This window comes from Strigops habroptila, chromosome 1 (assembly GCF_004027225.2).
Source record: "Strigops habroptila isolate Jane chromosome 1, bStrHab1.2.pri, whole genome shotgun sequence".
Classification (NCBI taxonomy): domain Eukaryota; kingdom Metazoa; phylum Chordata; class Aves; order Psittaciformes; family Psittacidae; genus Strigops; species Strigops habroptila.
Genome location: NC_044277.2, coordinates 155,347,598 through 155,373,547, shown reverse-complemented (window position 1 = coordinate 155,373,547; position 25,950 = coordinate 155,347,598). Strand labels below are relative to the sequence as shown.

The following is a 25,950-nucleotide window of genomic DNA, read 5'->3' as shown; positions in this document are numbered from 1 at the left end:
CTCCAAGCCCAGAAAGTACATGATATGGGTTTTCCCATGTTCTGCTTTAAACTGATTTGTAGATTTGATTGTTAATTGAGTGCTTTGTTTTGTTTTTTAGGAATAATGTCTAAATGCTTCATAATTTTGTTTTTACTTGGAAGCACATAACCTTAAAAAAGGAATAATGGATAAATATCTGAAGAAGGAAATAGTCATTAAAAAACATTTTTTTAAAAGAAAAGAAACTGAAGAAAAGATTTACCAATCAGTAGATGACTAATAAATGATGAGGATAAAACTTTGTCAAACCTGTTTTTTCAGCTGTCTCTTTATGTGTGTTTACAGAATATGCAGGGATACAATTAACAGCTTTTTCCAAATTTCTTAGTGTTTAAGCAGTAGTTCTTGGATGACTTGTTATCTATTTATTTATTCCCTGCCCCGAGCTGAAACAGTTTCTAGTTATGAAAGATTAGGTAAGGGGTAGTTTATTTTGCCATGCAGTTCGGGTTTGTTTTGCCGTCTCCTAATGGTTAGAACAAGACGTATCTCTTTGGTTTGTATCAGAATTTACATGAATTAAGTGCTTATATAAATCTGTACCACAGCACCTTAAATAACAGCACTGGTAAGACAGTAGTGTGTGAAAGTATGCTTAATATCTAGGGCTAGTTCAGAGGATTGTTGTCTCATTGGTGACTTTATAGGAGATGAGGCTAGGTCTTGCCTGAAAGAATGGCCAGCTCAGCTAACAGGTCAGGCTAACCTGTTAGGCCTTTCTACCTTGGCTGCTTGCAGTAATTAAATCATACTATTGAAAGGGCTTGATTGGTGATTTCTGAATATGTTGTTGGTAGTAGGTGACAGCCCGTCTGAAAAACACACAGAAAAGGGTGATGTGAGCTCTTTGGTCAACTGAGAATGCTCTTGTGTGCCTGAGACAGCAGGCAAAGCAACCTCCAAGCACCTCGTGTTCCATGTTAAGAGTTGGAACAGCCAGAGGCCTCAAGATAGAGTTGAGCAGCTGCGGACATCACCTCTGGAGTTCACCGATGACCTTGATCAGTCACCCAGTGAGAACAGGGCCTTGCAAAGCCAGACTGATTCCCTCCAGTAAAATGTGAATGATGTGGTATGAATACCAGTGCTGGCAAAACAAGAATGATGGGTCTTCTGGAAGAAAACCAAGCAGCAAAGTGAGCAGTGTGGCCAGCTGGTTCTGCCTGGCAGGTTTTAATATATTGGACAGTGTGTACTCTGGGGAAACTGTAAAAGCAATATAGCCCTTACAGGCAGCCCTAGGTCAGTGGAAGGCATTATCAAAAGACAGAGAGATGTTCCCAGGCATATTTCATAGAATCACAGAATGGTTTGGGTTGGAAGGAACCTTAAAGTTCCAACCCCTTGCCATGGGCAGGGATACCTTCCACTAGACCAGGTTGCTCAAAGCCCTGTCCAACCTGGTATTTGATCTTGTTCACTGAAGGTGGGCCTTAATTGTTTAAGCTGACCAACACAGTAAAACCAGAAGTATTTCATGAGGTACTAGTTGTTTTTATTAGTCAGTTTGTCACAGTGCTGGAAGAGATCCTGAGGAAAGACCAGTGTAAAAGACCTCAGTAGATATCTATCTGGCAGCAAGGAGGAAGCTGTGAGCCTACTGAAGGCAATGCCCTGGGCTCTGGTAGAGGATGTCCAAGGGAAAAAGAGGTTAGTGACCAAAACAGACCAGAATGGCTGGAATTTTAAAGTGCACAAAGTCAAAGCTTGTGGCAGAGCATGGTGAGCAGCTTGAGCATGGGAGTGAGAGCCTGGAGGGCAAATAGTGTTGAAACAAAAGACTTGGCCACTCTGTCTCTGCTGTAGGCAAGTTTGGTTTGAAGTGGGATTGCCTTTCAAGGTTCGCTTTGGTGTGCATTATTTTATTGATACAGAAAGCTTTACCATGAGTTCTAATGTAACACCAATCCTGTGCCACCAGCTGTTGTGTCTTGAGTATCACGTAGTTCTGTTCTGTTGGCAATGTGTATCCCTTTGCTTGTCTGACATTCCTTTTGTTGCCTGGATACGGTTACCTTTTGCTACTCACATAGCATTAAACAATTCTTCCTGTCCAATGCTTTAATTGTACGTTTCTGGAGGAAGCATCAGCTAGCAGCAGTTCTCTGACCATTAGAGAGCACTCTATAGTGTCACACGTGAGAGAATACAAAATTTATAGTAAAGCAAGATTGTTGTCCCATTTCTTCCTCCTCCATTTTTCTGTCGTATTTAAATAGAGAGCTTTTTAGGATGCCACTCATAACTTTAGTGTGCACGTGAGCTGCTCTGGGTAGGAAAGCTGATCTGCTGGCTTTCCTGTCACTATAGTGAGAAGCGATTTCAGTAGCATGGTGAAGGGGAGATTGCACAGGCAGCAATCAAGTGTCTCTTGAGAAAGAGAGATGTGCAGAAAGGTGGTGTAGTTTGTGTTTGGTAATAAAAATCTGCAAATCAGGGGAACTGAATAAAAATTTAATTTTATTTCATCAGGATTTTCCTTTAAAACACCTTGTCCTTACAGTGCCTATCACTACATAAATAACAGTAGATAAATACTATTCTTGCCATAGAGTCTGAAAGACTCTATGCTTTCTAGACATGGCAATATTTACAGTTTAACTAGGATGTTTGCCCTGTCAGCCACAAATGTATGGATTTAATTCTAAACTGCTGTCTCCTTTGGTGACAGTGACCCAAGGTTGGGTTTTGTTCCTGCCCTGGTAAGTAATTCAGCCTTGTTTTCAGTATGTATGTCTTCTCTTTTCGCTTATGTTTTTTCGGGTCTCTCAGACGTAATTTTCCCTTTTTCCCAAATTTATCCCTACTTACTTGCTTTAGCACACTACTAAGCAAGGCTATTTTTGAGTCTGGTTTTTAATAACTTTTTATTTGAAAAGTTAACAGGTTGAAAGTCCTTATTGACTCTGATGTCAGTGGAAATTAGATACATAAATATCTCCATGGAACTGAGCCATAATGCTAACAGAACTGTTTCATCTATAGAGACAATAGCCCTCTTTAAAAGAGGACTGAATGATAACCGAAATTGCATCATTAAAAAAAACTATCACCAAAATCGTTAGTATAACCTTGTTTTGATCTTGAAATTCTAGTTGAAAGGAATTTCCAAATGTTTAAGATAAGCATAATATTCACCATAAACTGTGGTGAATATTCCTATGTTTCTTCGTAGAGAAAAATGTACTTTAATGAACATACTGCAGTTCTTTGCCAAACGTGGTACAAAACCATAAATATGCAATTCCATCTGAAAAGATTTCTTCAACTCAGTAATTCTGGTGAAAACAGGAGAGCTTTATCACTAACTGTTAGACCAGAAGAGAAGAATATGTGGTGCTTTTAATAGTGGCAAGCTGACTGTGGTGTACCAAGAAGTTATGTTCCAGGACTAGTGGCAGTTAGTGTGTATAATAATCTGGAAGGGGAAGCAAAACTGGGAGGTTATTTTTTTGGATGTGACAAATTTACTAACTTAAATGCTATGTTGCCTTCACACAGTGAGCTTATATCCATGTTACTATACATCTGAGAATCTAGAGTGTAAAGAAAAAAAAGACGATAGCCTTTGTATTGGCAAAATGATGGCACATGTGTAAACTAGTAGCAGTCTGCAAAGTAGCTTTATTTAAAAATACTTAGGCATGTAAGTGGGAAGTGTATGGTAGGTGATGTAACTTTAGAAGAATTATCTGCAACTATAGAATAATTAAGTTTAAAGAAGATTTTTAGTGGTCTGTGATACTGAATGTTCAGAATCTGGGCCAGAATTACTAAGATCTAAGTTCACTTGTTGGTTTTACCATAGACCTAGTGTGCTTTCAGAGAGGTAACTTCCATCTGTGCAACAAGAGTATTTCTTCACTTTGCTTTTTAGTGATGTTAAGTTCTATGAGGATGGCATATATGTCTTCTTTTTCTAAATGAGTGCTTCAATAAACACAGGCCTATGTTTTGACTGTTCTTCTAAAAAATTATCCCAATATATAATACTGTTTTCAGGCTGTAAGCTGAAAACCATGAGTAGCATATAATTCTAAAATGACATACATGCAGATAATTCATAAATCAATGAATTGCCAAGCTCAGGCAACCAGTTCTAAAAACAATGTTGCTGTACATAGTGTATTTCAGCATAAAGGGAGCATAGTGACAGCAATGGCTATGGGATGTAAAGCAGAACCTGAACCTGCAGTCGGCCATGTGGAACTGCTTAAAGCCATGAATGTTTCTCTTCTTAAGGAACTAGAATTGAGTTTTGATTTTCTTTGGTTTTGTTGTTTGTTTTGTTTGGGGTTTTTTGTTTGTTTGTTTGGGGGTTTTTTGGTGGGTGTCCCCCTTCCCCCCCCCCCCCTTCTGCGGGGCAAATAGTTGCCCAGTAAGTGATAATGTGTGATGGTAGGATGGACAAGGGATAACACTGAGTCAGGAACAGCATACTCTTGGTGAAGGTCGGGAAAGATTACTTCCAGTTTACCTTTTAGCATTCAGAAAAGCTCTTGGCTATATTGGATCTCCGTCTGCCTTTTGTTTCAGGTAATGTAGACCGCAAATGATTACATAATGGTCTTCTCTTTGCGGGGGAAGTGATTGGTTGTGACTTTGGCTTCCTCCAGTCTATACTGTGATTCCTTAAATTGATTGCGAGTATGATTCTGGTTCATCTTCTGTTTTGTTTATTGCTGTTTTTCTCTGGCAAAATCTCTCAAACCTGCATATTTACAATAAGTTGTCAGTACCTCCTTTCTGTAATTTATCTGTTTAACTGTTGACTAATCCTTTTTGCCTTTTGCAGAAACATTTTCCTGTATATTGCATGCTTTTTCCTTTGGCATTTTCTTTCAATCTCTCCACTTTCTATTCCTTAGGAGATCTGTTAGGAAATTCTGGGTGAGAGATATTTTCAGTTTTTCTGGTGGCATTTCTTGAGGTGCTTCCTTTGCTTATATAGCAGTTGCTGTCATATTTGTGGCAGTAAATTATTTAAATCTTTACATTATTATATTTTATTCATATTTACATACCTGCACTGAAATATTTACACTGCAGACAATGAAGGAAGAGACCTGAATAACTGGAAAGTGTCCCCTTTCTGTTTTCTGTAATAGGACAGTTTTTGGACACTAACTAGTGTGCATTTATATGTGTCTAGCTATTACTAGAAGTTTCACTGTTGCCTAGAGTACTGTGAAAATGTGGCATCTTATTGCTTGTTTGATACTGTTAAGTTGCTTCATAATTTTTGCACAGTTACATCTTAGCACTAGGGAATACCACGTGTGTGTGTGTGGCCCTGTTGTGTGTATTGAAATAATTCTATAGTATTTCAACTATTGTTGAAAATTTGAACAGTAATTTAAAAGAATTAAGCACCCAAGTAGAAAGTGCTTAGGTGAAAAGAAAGAAGTGAAAAGACTCTCTAAAAGCTTTTGTCTTGTTGGTCTTAAGTGATGATTTTTCTTTCTGTTTTTAGGTTTTCTCAAATAACGATGAAGCCCTTATTAACAAAAAACTACCCAAAGAACTTCTGTTAAGGTAACTCTGCATAGTGTGTTAAGGGGTAAAAACCTGAGGATCATTCATTGCTTAGGTAGCTTACAGACTATCAAGTGCTATTTATTCTTTCTTAAATCTGTCTTGAAATAAATAGTAACATACCTGGTTTAATTCTTGGAATTGTTGAAATTGTTGTCTTTTGGTTAGCCTTGATTTGTTTTAATGTATTCAAATTATACTATACCATGGAAGATGTAATCTAACAGTGATCTTTTCCGTGCATGTCAGAAAAAGTGAAATAAAATGTCCAAAAAGCTTTGGTGTGCAGAGTAGTCAACTCTTCCACACTACACAATGTTTTATCTGTCTGAGGAGCCTGTAATCCTTTCTGTAATGTAGTTCACAGTCTTCATGTCACGAATTTTGTTATAACAAAATATAAATTCAACTTCAAAGCTTTCAAAAAGTCACTGCAGAAGAGTGCTGTCTGTTAGCATTACTCTAAGGTAGAACCAGCAGGAGAACTTTCCTTACCGTAGTAATTTGGCTAGTCATAAATTTCATCAGCTTGCCACTGTGAGTAGCTCACCTTTGCAGGAGTTAGCTACAACACCAAGATCAGTAAGTTCAGCCCATGGTTGAGATGCTGATGGATGTCTTCACACTCTCATCTTGTTTAAGTTGATTTCAGGTAAAGTGTAAACTGCCACCTGTGGCGATGTGGCTCAACTGGATGTGATCACATCAGAGCTGGAACTGAACCAGCTTAGTGACGTCTTCTGTGGCTGCATATAGGGTTTGTTACAGACTCTCTTGGAGGGGAAGAGAAAAAGAAAGTGTTCACTTGTAATGCTATAATTACAGATTTAAGTGATGGTGTTAACAAAATTGAGCTGATGATTTCTTCCTAATACACAAAGATGTTTGGGTTACCTTGTATGTATGTCATTGCATCCTGTTTGAAGTGGAAGAATGTCTCAAATAATGGTAGTTTACATTTTAGAATCATAGCATCATAGAATAATTAGGGTTGGAAAGGACCTTAAGATCATCTAGTTCCAACCCCCCTGCCATGGGCAGGGACACCTTGCACTAAACCATGTCGCCCAAGGCTCCATCCAGCCCGGCCTTGAACACCACCAGGGATGGAGCATTCACAACTTCCTTGGGCAACCTGTGCCTCACCACCCTCACAGTAAAGAGCTTCTTCCTTATCGCTAACCTAAACTTCCCCTGTTTAAGTTTGAAGCCATTACCCCTTGTCCTACCACTACAGTCCCTGATGAAGAGTCCCTCCCCAGCATCCTTGTAGGCCCCCTTCAGATACTGGAAGGCTGCTATGAGGTCTCCACGCAGCCTTCTCTTCTCCAGGATGAACAGCCCCAACTTTCTCAGCCTGTCTTTGTATGAGAGGTGCTCCGGACCTCTTATCATCCTCGTGGCCTCCTCTGGACTCGCTCCAACAGCTCCATGTCCTTTTTATGTTGAGGGCACCAGAACTGTACACAATACTCCAAGTGAGGTCTCATGAGAGCAGAGTAGAGGGGCAGGATCACCTCCTTCGACCAGCTGGTCATGCTTCTTTTGATGCAGCCCAGGATATGGTTGGCTTTCTTGGCTGCAAGCACACGCTGAAGCCACCTCATGTTAAGCTTCTCATCAACCAAGACCCCCAAGTCCTTCTCCGCGGGGCTGCTCTGAATCTCTTCTCCACCCAACCTGCAGCAGTGCCTGGGATTGCCCCAACCCAGGTGTAGGACCTTGCACTTGGCTTGGTTGAACTTCATGAGGTTGGCATTGGCCACCTCACAAGTGTGTCAAGGTCCCTCTGGATGGCATCCCTTCCCTCCAGCGTATCAACTGAACCGCACGGCTTGGTGTCATCGGCAAACCCGCTGAGGGTGCACTCAGTCCCACTGTCCATGTCACTGACAAACATGTTGAACAAGATCGGTCCCAACACTGATCCCTGAGGGATACCACTTGTTACTAGTCTCCAACTGGACATTGAGCTGTTGACCACAACTCTTTGTGTGTGGCCATCCAGCCAATTCTTTTATCTACCAAGTGGTCCATCCATCAAATTGATGTCTCCAATTTAGAGACAAGGATGTTGTGTGGGACAGTGTTGAATGCTTTGCACAAGTCCAGGTAGATGACGTCACCTGCTTTGCCCCTATCCGTCAGTTCCGTAGCCTCATCATAGAAGGCCACCAAATTGGTCAGACAGGATTTCCCCTTAGTGAAGCCATGTTGGCTGTCACCAACCAACTCATTGTTTATCATGTGCCTTAGCATGCTTTCTAGGAGAATGTGCTCCAAGATGTTGCCAGGCACGGAGGTGAGACTGACTGGTCTATAGCTCCCATGGTCTTCCATTTTCCTCTTCTTGAAAATGGGGGTTATATTGCCCTTTTTCCAGTCGTTGGGAACTTCACCTGAATGCCATGATTTTTCAAATATGATGGACAGTGGCTTAGCAACTTCATTCACCAGCTCCTTCAGGACCCGCATATGGATTTCATCAGGTCCCATGGACTTGCGCACATTCAGGTTCTTAAGATGATCTCGAACCTGATCCTCTCCTACAGTGGGCCTAAGGTCTTCATTCTCACAGTCCCTGCATCTGCCTTCCAGGACTTGGCTGGTGTGGTCAGAGCATTTGCTAGTGAAGACTGAGGCAAAGAAGTCATTAAGAACCTCAGCCTTCTTCAAATCCAGAGTAGCCAGTTCTGATAGCTTCCGGAGAGGGCCTACGTTGTCCCTAGTCTGTCTTTTATTTGCTACATACCTGTAGAAGCCCTTCCTGTTATCTGGAGAGTATGTTATCTTTCACATCCCTTGCCAGATTTAATTCTAACTGAGCCTTAGTTTTCCTAACCTGGTCCCTAGCTTCCTGGACAATATCCCTGTATTCTTCCCAGGCCTCTTGTCCTCACTTCCACCTTTTATGAGCTGCTTTTTTCCCCTCTAAGTTTCCTCAGCAGCTCCTTCTCCGTCCTGGTCCTCCTGCCACACTTCCTTCTAGTCGGGACACAACACTCCTGAGCTTGTAGCGGGTGATCCTTGAATATCAACCAGCAGCCTTGGGCTCCCCTGCCCTCTAGGACTATATCCCATGGAACTTTACTAAGCAGGTTCCTGAAGAGGCCAAAGTCTGCTCTCTTGAAGTCCAGGGCACTGAGCTTGCTGCATGCTCTTCTCACTGTCCTGAGGATCTCGAACTCGACCATCTCGTGATCGCTACAGCCAAGGCTTCCCTGGAGCATCACATTTCCAACCAGCCCCTCTCTCTTGGTGAGCACGAGGTCAAGCATGGCCCCTCTCCTTGTCGCTTCCTCTATTACTTGCAAGAGGAAGTTATCTTCCACACAATCAAGGAACCTCCTGGATTGCTTGTGCAAGGCCATACCGTCCTTTCAACAGATGTCAGGATGGTTGAATTCCCCCATGAGGACAAGGGCCTGCGAGCATGAGGCTGCTCCTATCTGTCTGTGGAGTGCTTCATCTACAGAGTCCTCTTGATCAGGCGGCCTGTAACAGATCCCCACAGTAATGTCCCCCATCGCTGTTCTCCCTTTGACCCTGACCCACAAACTGTCTGTTGACTCATCACCTCTCCCCACAGAGTGTTCCATACTCTCCAGCCTATCACTGACATAAATAGCAACTCCCCCTCCCCGTCTGCCTGGCCTGTCTTTTCTAAAGAGCCTGTAATCTTCTGTTCCAACACTCCAGTCATGCGAGCCATCCCACCATGTTTCTGTGATGCCAGTGATATCATCTCTGTTGTTGTGCTCACATTTCTTAATTCTTCTTGTTTATTCCCCATGCTACAGGCGTTTTTATAGAGGCATCTGAGCTGAGCTCTAAATGAAGCCGACTCAATGGCTGGAGCAGCTGAAATATCTTTACATTGTTACAAGCATTTATTACAGGTGCTGGTAACTGACTGGGAGTGTTGGGATGGACTGATGCCATCCTCCCCCAAACACATTTAGTTTAAAGCTGCCTTGACCAGCTTGGCAAGTCTGCTACCAAAAGAGCTCTTCCTCTTCTTTGTCAGACCAGCTCCACCAGCCTCTAGTACACCTGGACTCCCAAATTGATTCCCATGTTCTAAATAACCAAACCCCTGACTATGGCACCACCATTCTAACAATTTTATTAACCTGCCAACTCTGTCTAGCCTTTTTAAGGTCCTCCCCTTTAATCTGGAGGGTTGATGAAAAAACTATCTGAGCTCCAGAGCCCGTAACCACCTCTCCCAGGGCTCTGTAGTCCTTCTTAATGTTCTCCAGGCTACTGCAATCTATATCACTAGCACCCACATGGACCACTAGAAGGGGGTAATAGTCAGCAGGACTTACTAGGCCAGGCAGCCTCTCAGGAACATCCCTGATCCGAGCCCCTGGCAGGCAACACACCTCCCTCGAGACTGGGTCAGCCCAACAGATGGGTGCCTCTGTGCCTTTCAAAGTAGAGCCCCCTGCTACTATGACCTGCCGCTTTTTCCGGGAGGCACCAGTAGTGATCCTCTTTACAGGTGGATCAGCAGGCTGTTCTTTTGGCAAAGTGTGCGTTTCGTCGTTGGCCCCTTGCAGAGCTGCAAAGCGGTTCTGGGTGGGGACATCAGATTTTAGAGGAAGCCCCTTGCTTTTAATTGTCCTCTTTCTCCTTTTTTTTGTTGTTTGTTTTGTTTTTTTGTTACTAGTTCCCAGCTTCCTGGGTTAATGCCCTCCTCCTTTCCTGTATGAGCTATGATGGACGCTTGCGGCCCCTGCACAGTTTGGGCATGGGGCAAGCAGCCCAGCTTCCTCTCAGCTTCCCTGTCATCTTTTAGCTTACTGACAGCCTCCTGCAGCTCAGCCCCTGCTGCAGGAGGACCTCCACCAGGGCGCACCGAGTGCAGCCCTGCCCATTGTGCACGCTTGCCTCAAGAGACCAGTCGAGGCACTTCCTACAGTGTGAGGTCTGCGCCGCAGCCTCCCCTCGCATCGGCTCTGTCTGGGTGCCTACAGTGGCCACCGCCGGGGCAGCCAGAGCAGAGCTCCCAGAGCGGGCCCTGGTCCTGAGACGAGTGCTCAGCATCACGCTCGCCTGCCCGTGTGTGAAGAAAGTGCTCTTAAAACATAGTGTCTGCAGTATTATGATGCTCCCCTGGTGGTATTAAAGAAGCAGTCTGTTGTTAAAGGAATTGGTTTTAAAATTTTTTTTTTCATTTTTCTTGAGAAACACACATTCAATAGGTGACAGTGCTGTAAATTAGACTTGTAGAACTGTTTAGAAAATGTGATTAGAAGAGACACAGAAATTCTAATAACTTTGCTTTGTTGCACTCCATGCCACACATGAACCACAAGATAAAGTCAATTTAATATGCCACCTCCTTAGCAAGGTATTGTAATATGCAAGTGTCCTAGGTTCAGCTGTAGCAGTCATTTTTCTCCTTCTTAGTACCTGATGCAGTGTTGTGTTTTTGACTTTAGCCTGAGAACAATGCTGATAACACATCGATGTTTTTAGTTGTTGCTAAGTAGTGTTTACTCAGATCAAGGACTTTTCAGTCTCATGCTCTGCCAGGGAGGAGGGGCATTGGAAGCTGGGAGGAAGCAGAGACAGGACACCTGACTCAAACTAGCCAAAGGGGTATTCCATACCACAGCACGTCATGCCCAGTATATAAACCGGGAGCAGTTTCCCAGAAGGCCCAGATCACTGCTCGGGTCGGGCTGGGTATCGGTCGGCAGGTGGTGAGCAATTGTATCCTCTCCCCTTGTTATTTCCGTTATCATCATTATTATTGGTGGTAGCAATAGTGGTATTGTATTATACCTTAGTTGTGGGACTGCTCTTATCTCAACCCATGGGGTTTACATTATTTCAATTCTCTTCCCCATCCCTCTGGGAGCAGGGGGAGGAAGAAGAGGGGAAGTGAGCAAGCGGCTGCATGGTTCTGAGTTACTGGCTGGGCTTAAACCACAACAGCAAGCATTTCTTTTCTAGCAGTAGGACTCTCCATATGTTTGTGGAAATGACTGTGCTTTTCTCTGTTGTGCACGCTAAGTGTCCCATTTATTTAATTCAACGGAATTTGTTGGTGTGGTTTAGACAGTGAAAAGTATCGTGCTCTGAAATAGTAAAGATATCAACTTTTGAAAGGGCTTACTGATTTTGTAGTATGCTTCAGTTTTCATTTTAGGAGGAAAAGAAAATATCTGTGAAACTATATAGGTATTAAATTCCTAAATTATTGCGTCTATGCTAATGGCAGTATCATCAATAAAATTAATGTGTTGAGGTTTATTGTGAGAATTCCTGCATTTAAATTCTAGGTGTCAGTTTCCTGAATTGTGTATTCCAACACCGAATTTGGTAAGTTCTTTAAAATGTTAAATAGGGAGTAGCTTAATTGTTTCATTGAGCTGTATGTTTATTCCAACATATATATTTTAAAGGACATTTTAAAGACCTCAGCAGGGGAAAAAAACATGTGCAAGAAATTGGACAATACCAGTGGCTTAGCTGTTAGCTCTTGAATACAAGATAACTTCTTGCAGAGCAACTCGGAGGATGTATAGGCTTACCTTGGATTTGACCAACTGAGGAAGTGATGCTGCTAAGGCACTGCCACTACACTAACTATTGTGCAGTGTCTAAAGAAACTCTTTGCATGGTTGCAGCGCTTCCTGGGATTGGAATGACAAAATAAAATAGCCCAGACCAAGCATACATAGAACTGATTTAGCCAACCATCTAGCTCTTGTGCATGTATGTCCTCTTTGCAGTTGCACAGTGGTCTACCAAAGTGGATCAAAGCTGTAGCCAGAAGAATTGACTGAGAAATTTAATTGGGATAGTCAGCTTTCTTAGTAAAGACCATGATGATCTCATGCTGAATGCTGGGACTCGGGTGATGGTCTGCCCATAGCCAGAGAGAAATAAAGTCCACATTTTATAACACCCACAGTATTGTGTTGACTGTCAGGGCTTTGGAATGGAGAGGTAGGGGATGGGTGGGAGAAGCACTCTGTGAAACTCTTTGAAGTTGTACTGCTGCAGAGACCAACTCACAAAGCCAGAGGCAGAGCGTGTTGGAGAGTAGTGTGATGGGACAGGGGATCTGAGTTCTCATCCCTGCAGAGTGTAGGTACCTGGGGAAATTTATGGGCACGAACCTGGCTGTCTAAGGATTATCAGTGGGGAATTTGTTTTATGCTTCTGCACATAAATGCTTTTGCAAGACAGAGCCTAAAAGCCTTTCAACACCTGAAACAGTTTATGCTTGTGCTATAACATGTTTTAAAATTGTCTTACCATATGGTTATGACAGGAGGGATTAAATATTGCCGCACTGAGTGTAATTAATATCCTAATTATTTTTACTGTATTAACTATGCACTCTACCTTTTAATTAAAAGGAGAGTAAACCAGTTGCAGTGGAAACATTTTGCTCACAGTGCTGGAACTGAATAGTAAATACTTGTTGCTTGCTTATATCAGATATGTATGAAAACTGTTGGAAAACACTACAGCTCTTAAAAAACAATCCCCCCCCCCCCAAAAAAAAACAAACAACAATTTGACATGTGGAAAAAGAGTGGTTAATATCTTGTTACAAATATCTGGAAATGTAAACACAATTTCTTGTTATTACATTCTTGTTTACATCAAGTATTTAAACTTCTGTAATCTGACTATAACAAGCAATCCAGATTTTTTTTTTGTTTCCTCTAAAATTGAGAAACCTTTTTCTGATAATAGTCTTAGGAAATACTACCACTGTAAAATTTTACTCATTTGTTGATACAGTTGCATACTCTAAAGTTGAACAAAGTAAGCCCTTGGTCTTATACTGCAGTTCTTGCTTTTTGTTACTATTCTTATTATTTATCTAACAGCCAGAATTAGATTGCAAGGTTTTCAGGGCAGTGTCATGTCTCTTTCACATTTTCTACAGAGTGTCTACTATGCTTATAAGTAAGTGACTGAAACCCTCAGCTTCTCAGGCAAGAAGCTCATTAGGATACAAACCCAGAGATTATTGTTCCTTCTCAATGAGACCCCGATGACTGTGCAGAGGAGGAAAAGGATATATGACTAATATGGACAGTGGTGGTTTTGAAGAAGACCCTCATTTAGAGGGAGCAGTTATGCTTTGAGGTAGGTAGAATAGCTTGAGTGGAGAGAGGGAGGAGATAATTTGTAACTTTTCCTGGTTTATGGGCATTTATTTTTATTTGTAATATTGGAGTAATTTTATTTTTGTGGAAGAAACAGGCTGCTTCTAAAAGCTTTGATTTGTAGTACTGTTCAAGCTAAAAGAAAAATGATCACCACTGTTAGCTGTTGCAATGCTATTAATTTGCCAGTTGGCAAAGAATGCTCTTTCCCCTCATTACTAGAAGTGAAAGGTTGAAAAAATGCTCAATTGTATGATGTTTGAGTAAGAATCCTGCAAAGATGTTATAAATCATGTCATTTAAACAATGTTTTCAGACAATTATAGTTTTTTCTTTTCTTAGCCTGTATGTTTATGAAAAAACATCATATGATTATACAGTACATTAATTGTGGATTTGCACTGGTGTCTAAAGTTAATAAACCCATATCTATCTTCAGAAGGATCAGAAATAAAGTCAGAGAGAGACTATTGCAATTTTAACAGTGACAACTGTTCCAGTAAGATGTCACAGCCTTGAAGATGAATAGTTGTTTTCTTTTCTTTTCTTTTTCCTTGTAAATTGGTGGGAAAAACAAATGGATTTTTGAAGTTACAGTATGAGTTTGAAAAGCATTGGGAACAAAAAAAATCAAGTGAATGTAATATTAGAATGTTCTGACTTTCCAACAGCTTCCAAAAATCTTTTTTTTTTTTTTTTCCGTTTTATGCGTGATAATAAGTTTGAAAACATACACGTTTGAAAATGGGGATATAGCCAGTACTTTAGGCATGTAGAAGGACAGATAACACTTGTTCATTTGTATTTTAACTGCTAACCTTCTGTGCTACAAGATTTTGCACAAAAATGGCAAGCGTCAGAAACAGAGATGTTTGACCCCTTGAACCATGGTCTGTTCCTTTCTGCCTTCAAAGTACCAACTTCATAGATTGGACCACAAATGCAGCAGCTGTTCTGAGTTCTGCTATAAACCATACTTACTTGGTGCATGTACTGGAGTAATAGGTCATAGTCATCAGACTAAAAATTTGATTGCTCAATCAGATTTAAAAGAGAATAAGCAAAGTTTTGGGGCTCAAATTAGGAGAAGAACCCAAGACTTGTGTTCCAGTAGCAGCTTTTCTTGTACGCAAGAATATGCAGCTTGTAAGTTGTCTAATTAAGTATTACGTATGTTTTCATATTTCTGTTCTTTATTACTGCACGCTGCTTTTGCTCAGCTTTTAGCCTGGTACTACTGTAGGGAAGAAATTGCCAGAAACTTAAAATTAGTGAATTCAAACATAATATTTGGTGTATTTGAAGCGATGCTTTACCATCTGTGTGCTTAACTGTGGGGCAAATAGAAAAGAAATATAGCAAAGGTTACAAGAAATTGTTATAATGTCATTGGTATTTCTTAGCTAGGTACAGTAGGTACTTAAATGGCCCACAGTTGCTGTAAAATTTGGCTGCTGTATCTTATCATACGAAGTACCAACTGGTGAGTCAGAGAACTGAAAAATACAAACTTGTATATGGATCTGCTCTTAGTTGGTAAGAACTTTGTAAGCAGGCAAACAATGTGTGTATTTTGAGGTGGGGGAGAAATCTGTCATCTCAAACATAGAATCACAGAATCATTGATATTTTTAGGTTGGAAGAAACCTTTAAGATCATGAAGTCCAACTGTTAAGCCAGCACTGCCAAGTCTACCACTAAACCATGTCCTGAATCATTGCACACACCTAATTCATTTTCAAGGATTTGTATAATTAAATAGGGCGATACTGCCCTCTTTGAAGGCCTGTATAGTAGTCTGTATGAATGCAGTTTATGTACTTGTGTCAATTTGTTTGTTTCTGATACTGTAATTGCTTGGTAGACTTACATGTCTATGTACAGCTTTGTTGATACTAATAATTTTTTTAATGCTGCACATGCTTCTGATGTCTACATTTGAAGAAACATACTGGAAAAATGAAGAATGTGCAGAGAAAATGAGATTCAAAGAACTAAAGTAGAAAGACTGTCAACAAGAAGCATTAAAGATGACATGATAAGTGGCTTTAAAACTTGGTGAGGGAAAAGTACTAACTGCACTCTTTAATTTGGTGAAGAAAAGTAGAAAAAAGCATTAAAGCTGCAAGTCAGACATTCACCTTGGAAATAAGGCAAACATTGTAACGGAGTGATTAAGCAATGGAACAAACTACCAGAGAAGGTGGTGATTTTCCATTTCTTGAAGGCTTTCAAATCAAGAATAGGTCCTTTTCTGGACATTAAGGCTTTAGTCATATTCATGTTTACCATAAGAGAGTTGAAGAACTGTGTACTTGTGCCACCCATTGTGCCTTTGGCATGAAGCTTATGTGTACTGCAGGTACTGTTAACATTGAAAGATCTCCAAGGCCAAACTCACGATGCGTGTGTCCAGAGTGGTATGTGCCTAGGGATGGAAAGTCTTGAAGAGCTCTGGCTGTTTGTAAGGGGATTCTCCTTCTTGAACTTCATATAGGATAACTATGGATAATTGAATAGCCTGGGATACTGGAAATCAGAATAGATGATCCTAAACTTTCTTGTGGATCTATTAACTTAATCTCCAGTTTCCCCGTACTCCATGCCAAAGGCTTAAGTGGAAATTAATCCTCCTGCTGGCTGCATTAGCTTCCATCTGCATAGCTATGGTCACAGAGGACAGAAGTGCCATACAACCATCAGCTGCCTTACTTTGTAGTTTTTTCCACTTTTTAAAATTGAAAGTGCCTGCTGACATAATCCTTTATCCTTAAGTGCCAGTGTCAGTGTCTAATGCTAACAGATGACTGACAATGTCAGTGTTGCCATCTCCATCTCTGTTGGTTGCCTTCGAAGTCTCTTAAAGACTTTAAAGTCTTTAAAAGACTTTAAATTACTTGAAACCTTAGAGTCTTGTGCCTTGTTGGCTAGTTTTACTGACTGGTAAGTATTTCCTAGTAGTTCTGTGTGACTGCAGTAGAGAAGCAGGTATGTGTTAGTGGTGCACATGTAAGCCTGTACTACAGAAGGTAAACAGAAAAGTGTGGGAAAAAATGCTTTCAAGCAAGTTGGCAAAATGACATGACTCTGGCATGTCTTACCTGTCCTAGTATTTAATTTAATAATAATTCTGATTAGGATGCATTATAACCCAGCAAATGTTACCTGTTATGATGGGGACATTTTGGAGCACCTTGCAAGAAAGTTTCTTCTTTAGAATAAAAATAAAACCTAAAAGCATCATGAATGTTTACCCTTACTAAAGCATTTTTCCTTTTAACATAAAATGACCACTTTTTGGTCTTGACTTTTTAACAAGTCACTTCATACAGAATGGAACGAAAATAAATACATGTGTTCTGCGTTTGGTTTGCGTTTACTTTTAATCTTCTAACAGCAATAAACTATCAAACATGAAGACAGACTGCCAGACAACTCAGTCTGGCAGTATAAAATACTCTCTCTTCAACATCTTGCAATTTCTTCTGTTGTTTCATATTTCAGTATAACTAGATACATCACTTCTAAAGCATGTCATGTTCTTCATTTAGGCGAGAGTATTATGTCACGATGTGGTTTGTCACAAACCTTCCTTTATAATAAATAACATAGAAGTCTTTTGTGCTTCAGCTTCTGTAAATCTGAGATAACCTTCTGATTACACTCATACAGCAGTACTAGGAGGAAGCTTCTACAAGCCAAGAAGCTTTAGCAGGTCTCCAGCATCATCTCTGACATTCATCTTCTGCCACTTGCCTCATGCTGGATGGGAAAGGGAACTTCAGAAGTAGGTGGGGCATTGTTATAAATGCTGCTCTTACAAGGGTGAGAACACTTGCAGTGCTCATCTGAACAGTCCAGCAATTTTGCTGAGCACATTAGTGTGTACTTTTTGCATAAAATGCTGCTAAGTTTCTTGGAAGTGGGCAGACCTCAGAATGGATGTTCAACTGACAAAAATAGATGCTATCAAAATGAATGTTATCAACAGGGTTTTATAAATTGTTTCATGGCTTCTGAGAATGTTTTTCCTTCTGTTTTCACGGCTAATCGTTTTTTAAGACAAGGTATTATGCTACAGTGAAAAAGATAAAGTATTTTCATGTGTTAGTGAGTACTGGAACACTAATTATCTAAAGTGATCATAATAAACATCCAGAAGGCTGTTACGATTAAGAAATGTTTCCATTAACTTCCATTACATTTCCTGACTCTTAACCACAGCTAAAATTCACTGTGCTTAAGATGTAGGCATCCATTTTGACCTCTAACTTGAGATTTCCAGTTGGAAAATAGTAATTTTACATGATTAAATTCAGCATCTTCTACCTGTTGTTTGCTCCTCAGTGTTCACATCGAACTATAAGATGAAATTGTTATTATTACTATTCATTGTTCCGATAACTGAAAAATTTCGTTGGCGAGAAGGTAACAGTTTATAAGAGAATCACAGTAACATCTTTCATATATTTCATATCTATCTTTCTCTGTAATAGAGAATTATTTTGGAATAGGATCTGTATCTTATGCTTAAGCTGGTTTTTTTTTCCTTCACTGAGAACATCCTTTGAACCAATTTCATTGTTGTCTGGAAGTGGTATTTAGCAAAATTCATTTTGACAGTGAAAAATTTCTTTCAGAAAACTTAGATGTTGGCAGCCTTGAGGAATTGGTTCCCCGATCAGAATGGGAATGCTAAATTTTCAATTGTAGTTGTTTCTTGTAGAGTAAATGAAAAAATACTGTGTTAGGCTTGGTAGTCACTGTGAAAGCCCTTTAGAAGCTTGAGTAATTTTTTTGTGTTAGTACTTACATTCTTGAATTTATCTGTGGTGTTCTCCATTTCTTACTCTTCTGCAGCCTCTGAAATCTTCACCTGTATTTTTGTGAGTTATTTCTTTAATTACAGCCCAATTAAAGGTATATAAGCTAGTTTCTCTGAATTAAAAGGAAGAAAAATAATTTGTTATCATTAATTTATGTTTGGGTAGTAAGGAGGTGGAAACAGAAAATAGATTTTTTCAGAAGCACCACCTGCTGGTTCTAATATGTTGGTGTTGACTGTCTTTAGATGATAGATGTGATATTATTCCTTAAGTCTTGATCAGCAGAATAGTTTGATAAAATGCTCATGCTGCATTTAACTTGCTTCTTGTGTAACTAGTGTCTTTTTATAGACCTGCAGAACTGTGAGTCCATGTATTAGTCTGACTTTATAATAAAACATTCTAATTATTGTTCTTTGCCTTTCTTCCTAGAATATTTTCTTTCTTGGACATAGTTACTTTGTGTCGATGCGCACAAGTTTCCAAGGTATGTATTTCTGTTGGGGTTTTTTGTTTTTCTGGGGGATGCTATTCTGTTAGTTATATGCAAATCATGGGCTTTGAGGCAATCTGCTTCCTGTCCAAAAATAGCCCCCAAACATTAGTTCTCTCAGTCTATTTGTTTCTTAAAACAAAGAAACAGTTTTGCATTCAGATGTGGTCTTAGTTGCTATGTACTGAACTTCTGTTTAAAGGCTATGGAAAAGATAATCTAGTTGTATATGGTCTATATCTGGAGGAAGGATTAAGCCCAGTTTGGTGTGATGGCATTTGCTTTTTATAAAGCATGTGACTGCATAACACTATTTTTCAGATGTATTTTCTGTTTAAAATTCCATGTAGTTCAGTTAATGTGCACCATGTGTCTAAGAAGTACATTCATCATTTGCTTGCCAAATACAAAAGGTGTTAAGTAGATGAACTCCTAATGGAGGAAAAAGGCAGCAGAAGATACTAGAGAAAGCATGCTAAGTCAGCTTTTATGTTTAGCTTGTACTGATTATTTTTCTTGAATTAAAACGAGTAATAGTCCGTTCCCACATCAAGTGCGTACAACGAAGTGTATTCTTGTACAACATGAATGAACGTGTTTATTTCATACTTTTCTTCCTTCTCTTGATGAGGATTGGGTTTTGTTTTGTTCGGGGTTTATTGTTTTTTGTTTGTTTTGCTTTGTTTGCTTGTTTTAATGTAGAATTGTGTAACTATTTAATTCCTACACCCATATCACCTTGGCCTGCAAAGTTAGTAAGCTTTGTGAGCCAGTTAACATCAGATTTTGTTAGAACCTTCGGGTAAAGCCTACAAAGCAGTGGAAGAAAACCAAAGTGATTGAATCATTTGTATTTTTCTCTCAGGACTACCTGTCAGTTTGATGCAGTGTTCTTTTCTTCTGGCTTTGAATCTATTTATGTTTCTCTAGCTTTTTTGTTTTATTTTACTTTGAACAACTTTTGCTTTGACAGAGAAGGACAAATTCTCAAGCATACACATGTAACTCTAGCACGTGTAAAGGAAAGGCCTGATTCTAACAGTGGAAAGTCAGCAGTTTTCTGAAAGGTTTCTGTTTTTCTCAGAATAGTAACTAGTGAGGTTGAAGAACTGCGGTTTTATTGGACGGAATCTCATCTGCAGCTACTTTTCTCCATATAGATCTAGCAAAAGTAACTTATTAGATAGAATTTACAGAAGTTTTTTAAAAATGCAGGGTTAGATCTTGCTGTATCCATGGATGTACTTTACATTTAATTTCTTGCTTTCCTACATGTTTTACAGGCATAAGTTAGCTTCTGAAGTGTAATCCGTTTGGGAGATGTGAGATTTATTTCCACAAATTCAGTGTTTTTAACTAGTTGATATTGTATGACTACTAACATCTACAATTATAGTTCTCTTAAAAAATTTTACCTGAAATTGTATATTTTGTTATATTTGAGTTGCTGAGAGGAAAATGAAGGGAGCAGGCAGTGGAGGTAATAAACAAACTGTGTTTGTTTTCTGTAGGCATGGAATGTTTTAGCTCTGGATGGAAGCAATTGGCAAAGAATAGACCTCTTCAACTTTCAAACAGATATAGAGGTTAGTGTCCTTAGTTTTTTTTTTTTCTATTTGTATGGTGATGTTTAAAAGCATAGCCCATTTTGAGTATCACATAGACTGCTTGTGCTCACTATCCTGAAGTTCAGGATAGTACTGTGAAGGAGCAAGTGGAAAGTAACTCTGCATTTATCTTTCTGCACACTGGATGAGTGTTTCAGTTTTGGTTGCCAGCTACGTATCACATAATTGGCATATATCATATACATACAGGGCTCTAGAAACTCAAAGCTGCTCGTTTCCAGAAAGTAAAGGTATAAATGGTGTGTCTGGATCCTCGGAATCAGTTTGACCATCCAGACAGGAATTTTGTTGCTGGTCGAGCCTCTCTGTGAGGATGCCATCTAGTGCTAGAAGCTCTCTGCACACTTTCCTGTAGGATTTCGAGATCGAAACAATAAAATGCTGAACAACTTTTCTTACCGCTTACATGTCTAGGTTTGATTTGGTGTGTATCTGATTACCGTTTTATGAACGTTTGCTTTATGAGGTTTGGACCTTGCCTGAAATGCAGGTACATGTGGATTAAAGTCCTTTTCAGCATTTAATGAAACGGTTAGTGCAGTCTTGTCTTCTGTAAGAAAAACATATCAGCATTAATATTATTGTAGATGTGCATAACAAAATAAAATAGGACATTGCAAAATGAAGACAAAAATCCATGGTGAAATACAATTCCTAAATTGAATCTGAACTGGTTTATTATTTGTTGTTTGATACAAATTAAATTTAGAATACAATAATGAATTTGCTTCTGGGTTTTATGTTATAGTTTCTTAGTTGCATGAATAAAATCCAGATGGATTTCATTTGGTATATTTTGCTAACTATGGTTCAAACTGTTCCTAAAGCTTTACAGTAATATATAGCATAAATTTTTTTCACCGCTCTTAAAAAATTATTGCCAACTCCTCTGCTATACTGATGTTAAACATGAGGATCTTGCAGAGGTAGGAGAAAGAGTTTTGGCATGTGCCTCTATCTAAATGTGCCTAAGAAGACTTGGAGCTTTAATGTAATCTTTTCAGTTACTTTTAAAAAAGCTTGTGTTTCTCATTTCCTAAGAAATAGGAAGAAAACCCCATGGCTCTGTGGTCCTTCCATTGGTAGGCCTTTTCTGTGTCTGAAACCTTTCTGCTATTTAGAAACACAGTATTGGATTTTAATGTTTTCGATATGTTTGTCTTATGTGGTACCTTTGAGACACTGTGTTGCTGTTACCTTTTGAGATATTATGTTTGTAGCATGGGATTCAGGAGAAGGGATGAAATTAAATTGTAATCCTCTTCTGCTATAAGAAGCTCTTGTGGTTTGGAGCAATTTAGTTCAGTATATTATATTTAAGTATATTTGTAATATAAACCCCTTACATTTATTCATAACAGTATGTTAAACCAACAGTTATTACATAAAGTAGTTTTGAACACGGTACTCTCACATTTGGTGTCTAAGAACTCTGTTTTTTTCTTGAGCTGTTTTGATAACCTTTTTTTGCCTATAGATTTAGGACAGGTGAAAGTTGCTAATTGTATCTAGCAGGTTTTTGCTCAGTTCGACACTGTACTGTTTGGTGATGTTTCACATAGCATCGAGCAGTACTTGATCTGAGACTGTCAAATAAGGAAAAATCAGGTTTTGTGAAATCTTCCATATTTAAGACCTCATGTGGTAGAGGGTAAAGAGGGAGGTGGAACTATAAAAAAAAGTTTACTTTCTATAATGAAGATGTGTAAAGATCATCTTGAAGTTAAATATGCCTTAGGATTTTTTGGTATGTGGAACCAAATGTAAGCTGAGGTAATTTGAAAGTCTACATTTTTGAGTGACGTTGAATTATTCAAACCGCTAAACACATTTGAATGCATTTTACTTTTTAAAAATGCTGTTTGTTGGGGTTTTTTACATGCTTAAAGAAATAAATGGGTTTGGGAAAACTTCTCTTTATTTGTTTCTATTTTCTTTGAATAACGCAGTAGGGTTTGGCTTTTTTCTGCAATGTAGATTGAACTCCCATTATATGTTATTCATTGAAAGCTGTCTCCACAGTAGAGGTATTTGGCCTCTGCTGAGAAAGAATTTTGTCTAATCATAAAGCTTTAAAAAATACATAATTTTGTTTGTATAGTGATTTTCAGTTTGTTTTGGTGTAAATTCTTCTGAGATATAAACAATGTTGCTTATGGACTAAGAAACAAGCTCCGATAAGAAAATATTTTCACATAGTGATAGTATTGGAGGTGAACAATAAACAAAAATCTATTGACCTGTAATTTTATAAGTATTCCTGCTTAAGAACAAAAAGAAGAGAGCAAAGAAAATGAAAGGTGCTATTAGGTATTAGTCGTGTTTGTTAAATGGTCAGTGCTCTTACCTTACCTCCCTAAAATTAGACACAATGTGATGTCTAGTATTTTTTGCAGTAGCCACCTGCTTTTTGCTATCTTATTTTTCTTTAAAAATGTTAAATATAAAAATAAATTAATATATTTTTATTGGAGTTTAACTTTTTGCCTAGTGCTACTTTTAGACTGAATATTAGAAGTATGGCGCTATTCTGTTTACTCCTGATTTATAGCAAAATTTGCTTTTGGGATGTAAATAAAAAGCATTTTATAGCAAATGTGGGGTCAAGTAGGAAGTTTTGTGTGTAAACTGTGCTTTAGCTTTGAACAAATAATGAGGCATAAAGCCTGTGATATTCTTTGGCATTCCCAAGTGTTAAGCATGAACACCCATATATATATGACATTGAAGACTGGCAGGTGGGCTCATGCAGATCCCTACAAGAGGAATTGTAAAACAGGTCGTATCAGAGGCTGTAGTTCAGTGATGTACTAGCCTGAGCACATCTTTGTGGTTAATTTCAACTTAGATGCTATAATAGTAACTGTGATCCTTAAGGAATGGGCATGCCTCCCAGTCAACCTCTAGGGCACTTCTTCAGGTTCCGTACACATCTGACAAAACTTGAAGATCATTTCAACAGTCTTAATGGATAGTTATTGCTGAGACAAAAAATTGAGTTGTGTGATAGACTGAAAAAAAGGGAGAGGGAACTAAAGATGGAATTGAATAGCATTTCAGTGCGGGTAGAGAGTCTCATCAGGCAACTGTTCTTCTTTAAGGTAGCAGAAGTTGTTCAAGGAGGTGTAGTTGTGGTGGGGTAGAGCTGGGGTGGGTATTCGCTCCCAGCATTTTTAATTTGGTTAGAATGTTACGTCAGAATAAAACTCAACAAAATCTTCCTTCTATTTGGTTTAAGGGTCGAGTTGTGGAAAATATATCGAAAAGGTGTGGTGGGTTCCTGAGACAACTTAGTCTGAGAGGATGTCTTGGTGTTGGAGACTCCTCCTTAAAGTAAGTAAAGTCCAAGATTGAGACATCACTTATTTCCTAATGTCTGGACCAAAAGCAATTATTGTTACATTTGTTTGGATTTCTAAGTACTGACTAATGGCCAAAATGGGATACTGAAGTACTAAGTATCTTAATAGTGATTGAGATGTCCATTTGAGATCTAAGTATAGCTACTATTATTTTCTGGAAACGAACTAAGAAATGAGAACTGTGATCTTCGGAAATGCGTCTTTTTATTCATTAGTATTATGTTGATATCATTCCATTTTCAAGCAGTTAAAATGTTTTCAGACCTATACTCTGGTGTCCTGCAACACTTAATTTCATGAAGATTAGTCAGTCAGTTTATAGTTTATCTCCTAGTCTGGACAAGAGGTGACCCAAGCAATGGGAGGAACAATAAAGAGTGATACAACTGAGTGCATACAAAATCAGGAAAAGCCTTGGATTCTCTTCTGGCTCTAATTTAAGGACAGGCAGGCAACAGGATCATCTCAGGAGTCTCCAAATAAAGACAGTGGCCCTTTTTTGTACAGTATTTAAACTGAACTGTGCAGTTTGTTCCCAGAAGATTGTTTGAATCCATGTAAGCTCTTTCTGTACACAAGCTGTTTAGCCAGATCCCTCTGTGGATATTTCTCCTGAGTACCTCCTACCTCCAGCTGAAGGGTCCCTAAGCCACAAGTGCTTTAGAGCTCAAAGAATATTTGTCAGAAACCTTGGGTTATGGCTTTTTACAGGTATGCTTTCCTCTGCTGTCACAGGAGCCTGGGCTGGATGGAGTCAGGTCTGATGATATAGTGTGGCCATTCTTCAGTGGAAAATACAAGCACAAGGATTTTTGTTAAGTAGTGGGCATTTAGTGTCTTGTGACCTTTAAGTCTTTCTAAAATTTAGAAGTAAGTCTAATTCACTGGTTTTTGTTTCTAGGGTAAATTAATCCAGCAACTAGTTAAGCACTAGATTGCTTTAGCACCCCAAATAGGCATCCTAGCTTCAGGCCCAAAGATTTCCCCTAAGCTTTCGTTGCCTCTGAGCCATCTGCCTAACTGCTCTGTGGTGTCTCCACCTTCAGTGAGTCTTGCTTCCTCAGGGGAAAGTGTGTATTATTACCATCTCTCAGATTACTGGCAACTGCTGTCAAAAAAGAGGTAGCTCCAACCAGAATTAACTTTCTGTAATGCTCCTGCAAGCTTCCAGAACATTCACACAGGCAGTTCTTGTGTCCTCAGTAGGAGAGGCAATACCAGAAGTGGAGGAGAGGGGAGAGGCAGGCTCCGAGGGAGGTAACAGCTACCATGAGGAGGAGGTAGCACAGAAGTCAATGAGAAGGGTGTAGGAAGAAAGAGGACAGTAGGTTACAGTTTCCCCCCCCGTAACTTCATTTTCACATTAGGTTTAGGCTCCTAATTGTGCTTTTCAGGGTACTAAGGCTAGAAGGCTGAAGTGAGGGTTGTGAATAGGACCAGATATCCTAAGTGGGTTCATGTAGTAGTGGCATTTGAGAAGAGGGGGAGGGCTGGAGCTGGGATATTTTAAAATAATGATGTATTCAGTGAACAGATACTTAGAATAAGCATACAGTAGTTCAGTGTGTAGCATGTATACATTGTTGGGATGGTAGAGCTAGTCATGCCAGCAGGTAATAGGACTGGCTTAGCTGAGACTGGTTACCAGAGTGTTACCAGCATTCACACGTGCATCCGTAACAACTAACTGGTGCAGGTGGTGGTGTCTAAGACACTTCAGGAAAGAAGATGATTCACCTCTGAAATAAAAGCAGATTATATTGAAATTAACAAATGAATGATAAATGCATGAGCTTTAAGACTTTCAAAACATTAGCAGGAGAAGGGTGGCATTAATTTTCAGACATTTGTTCTAAAAAGTGACTTTTCCTATCAGCCTTCTCATGTTGTTTCCAGATCCATTAGTTTTGTGGGTGATGA

At 39.4% G+C, this 25,950-nt stretch overlaps 1 protein-coding gene across 3 annotated transcripts in view; it reads left to right on the top strand.

Annotated features, from left to right (window-relative positions):
- Positions 1–25,950, top strand: part of FBXL2 (F-box and leucine rich repeat protein 2) — a 50,142-nt gene that overhangs the window by 7,233 nt on the left and 16,959 nt on the right. For all 3 annotated transcript variants that reach the window (XM_030495182.1, XM_030495192.1, XM_030495201.1), the window contains exons 2-5: positions 5,516–5,577; positions 18,980–19,034; positions 20,552–20,626; positions 23,907–24,001. In XM_030495182.1, the coding sequence (XP_030351042.1) occupies positions 5,516–5,577; positions 18,980–19,034; positions 20,552–20,626; positions 23,907–24,001 (287 nt within the window). The remainder of the gene's footprint in view (positions 1–5,515; positions 5,578–18,979; positions 19,035–20,551; positions 20,627–23,906; positions 24,002–25,950) is intronic.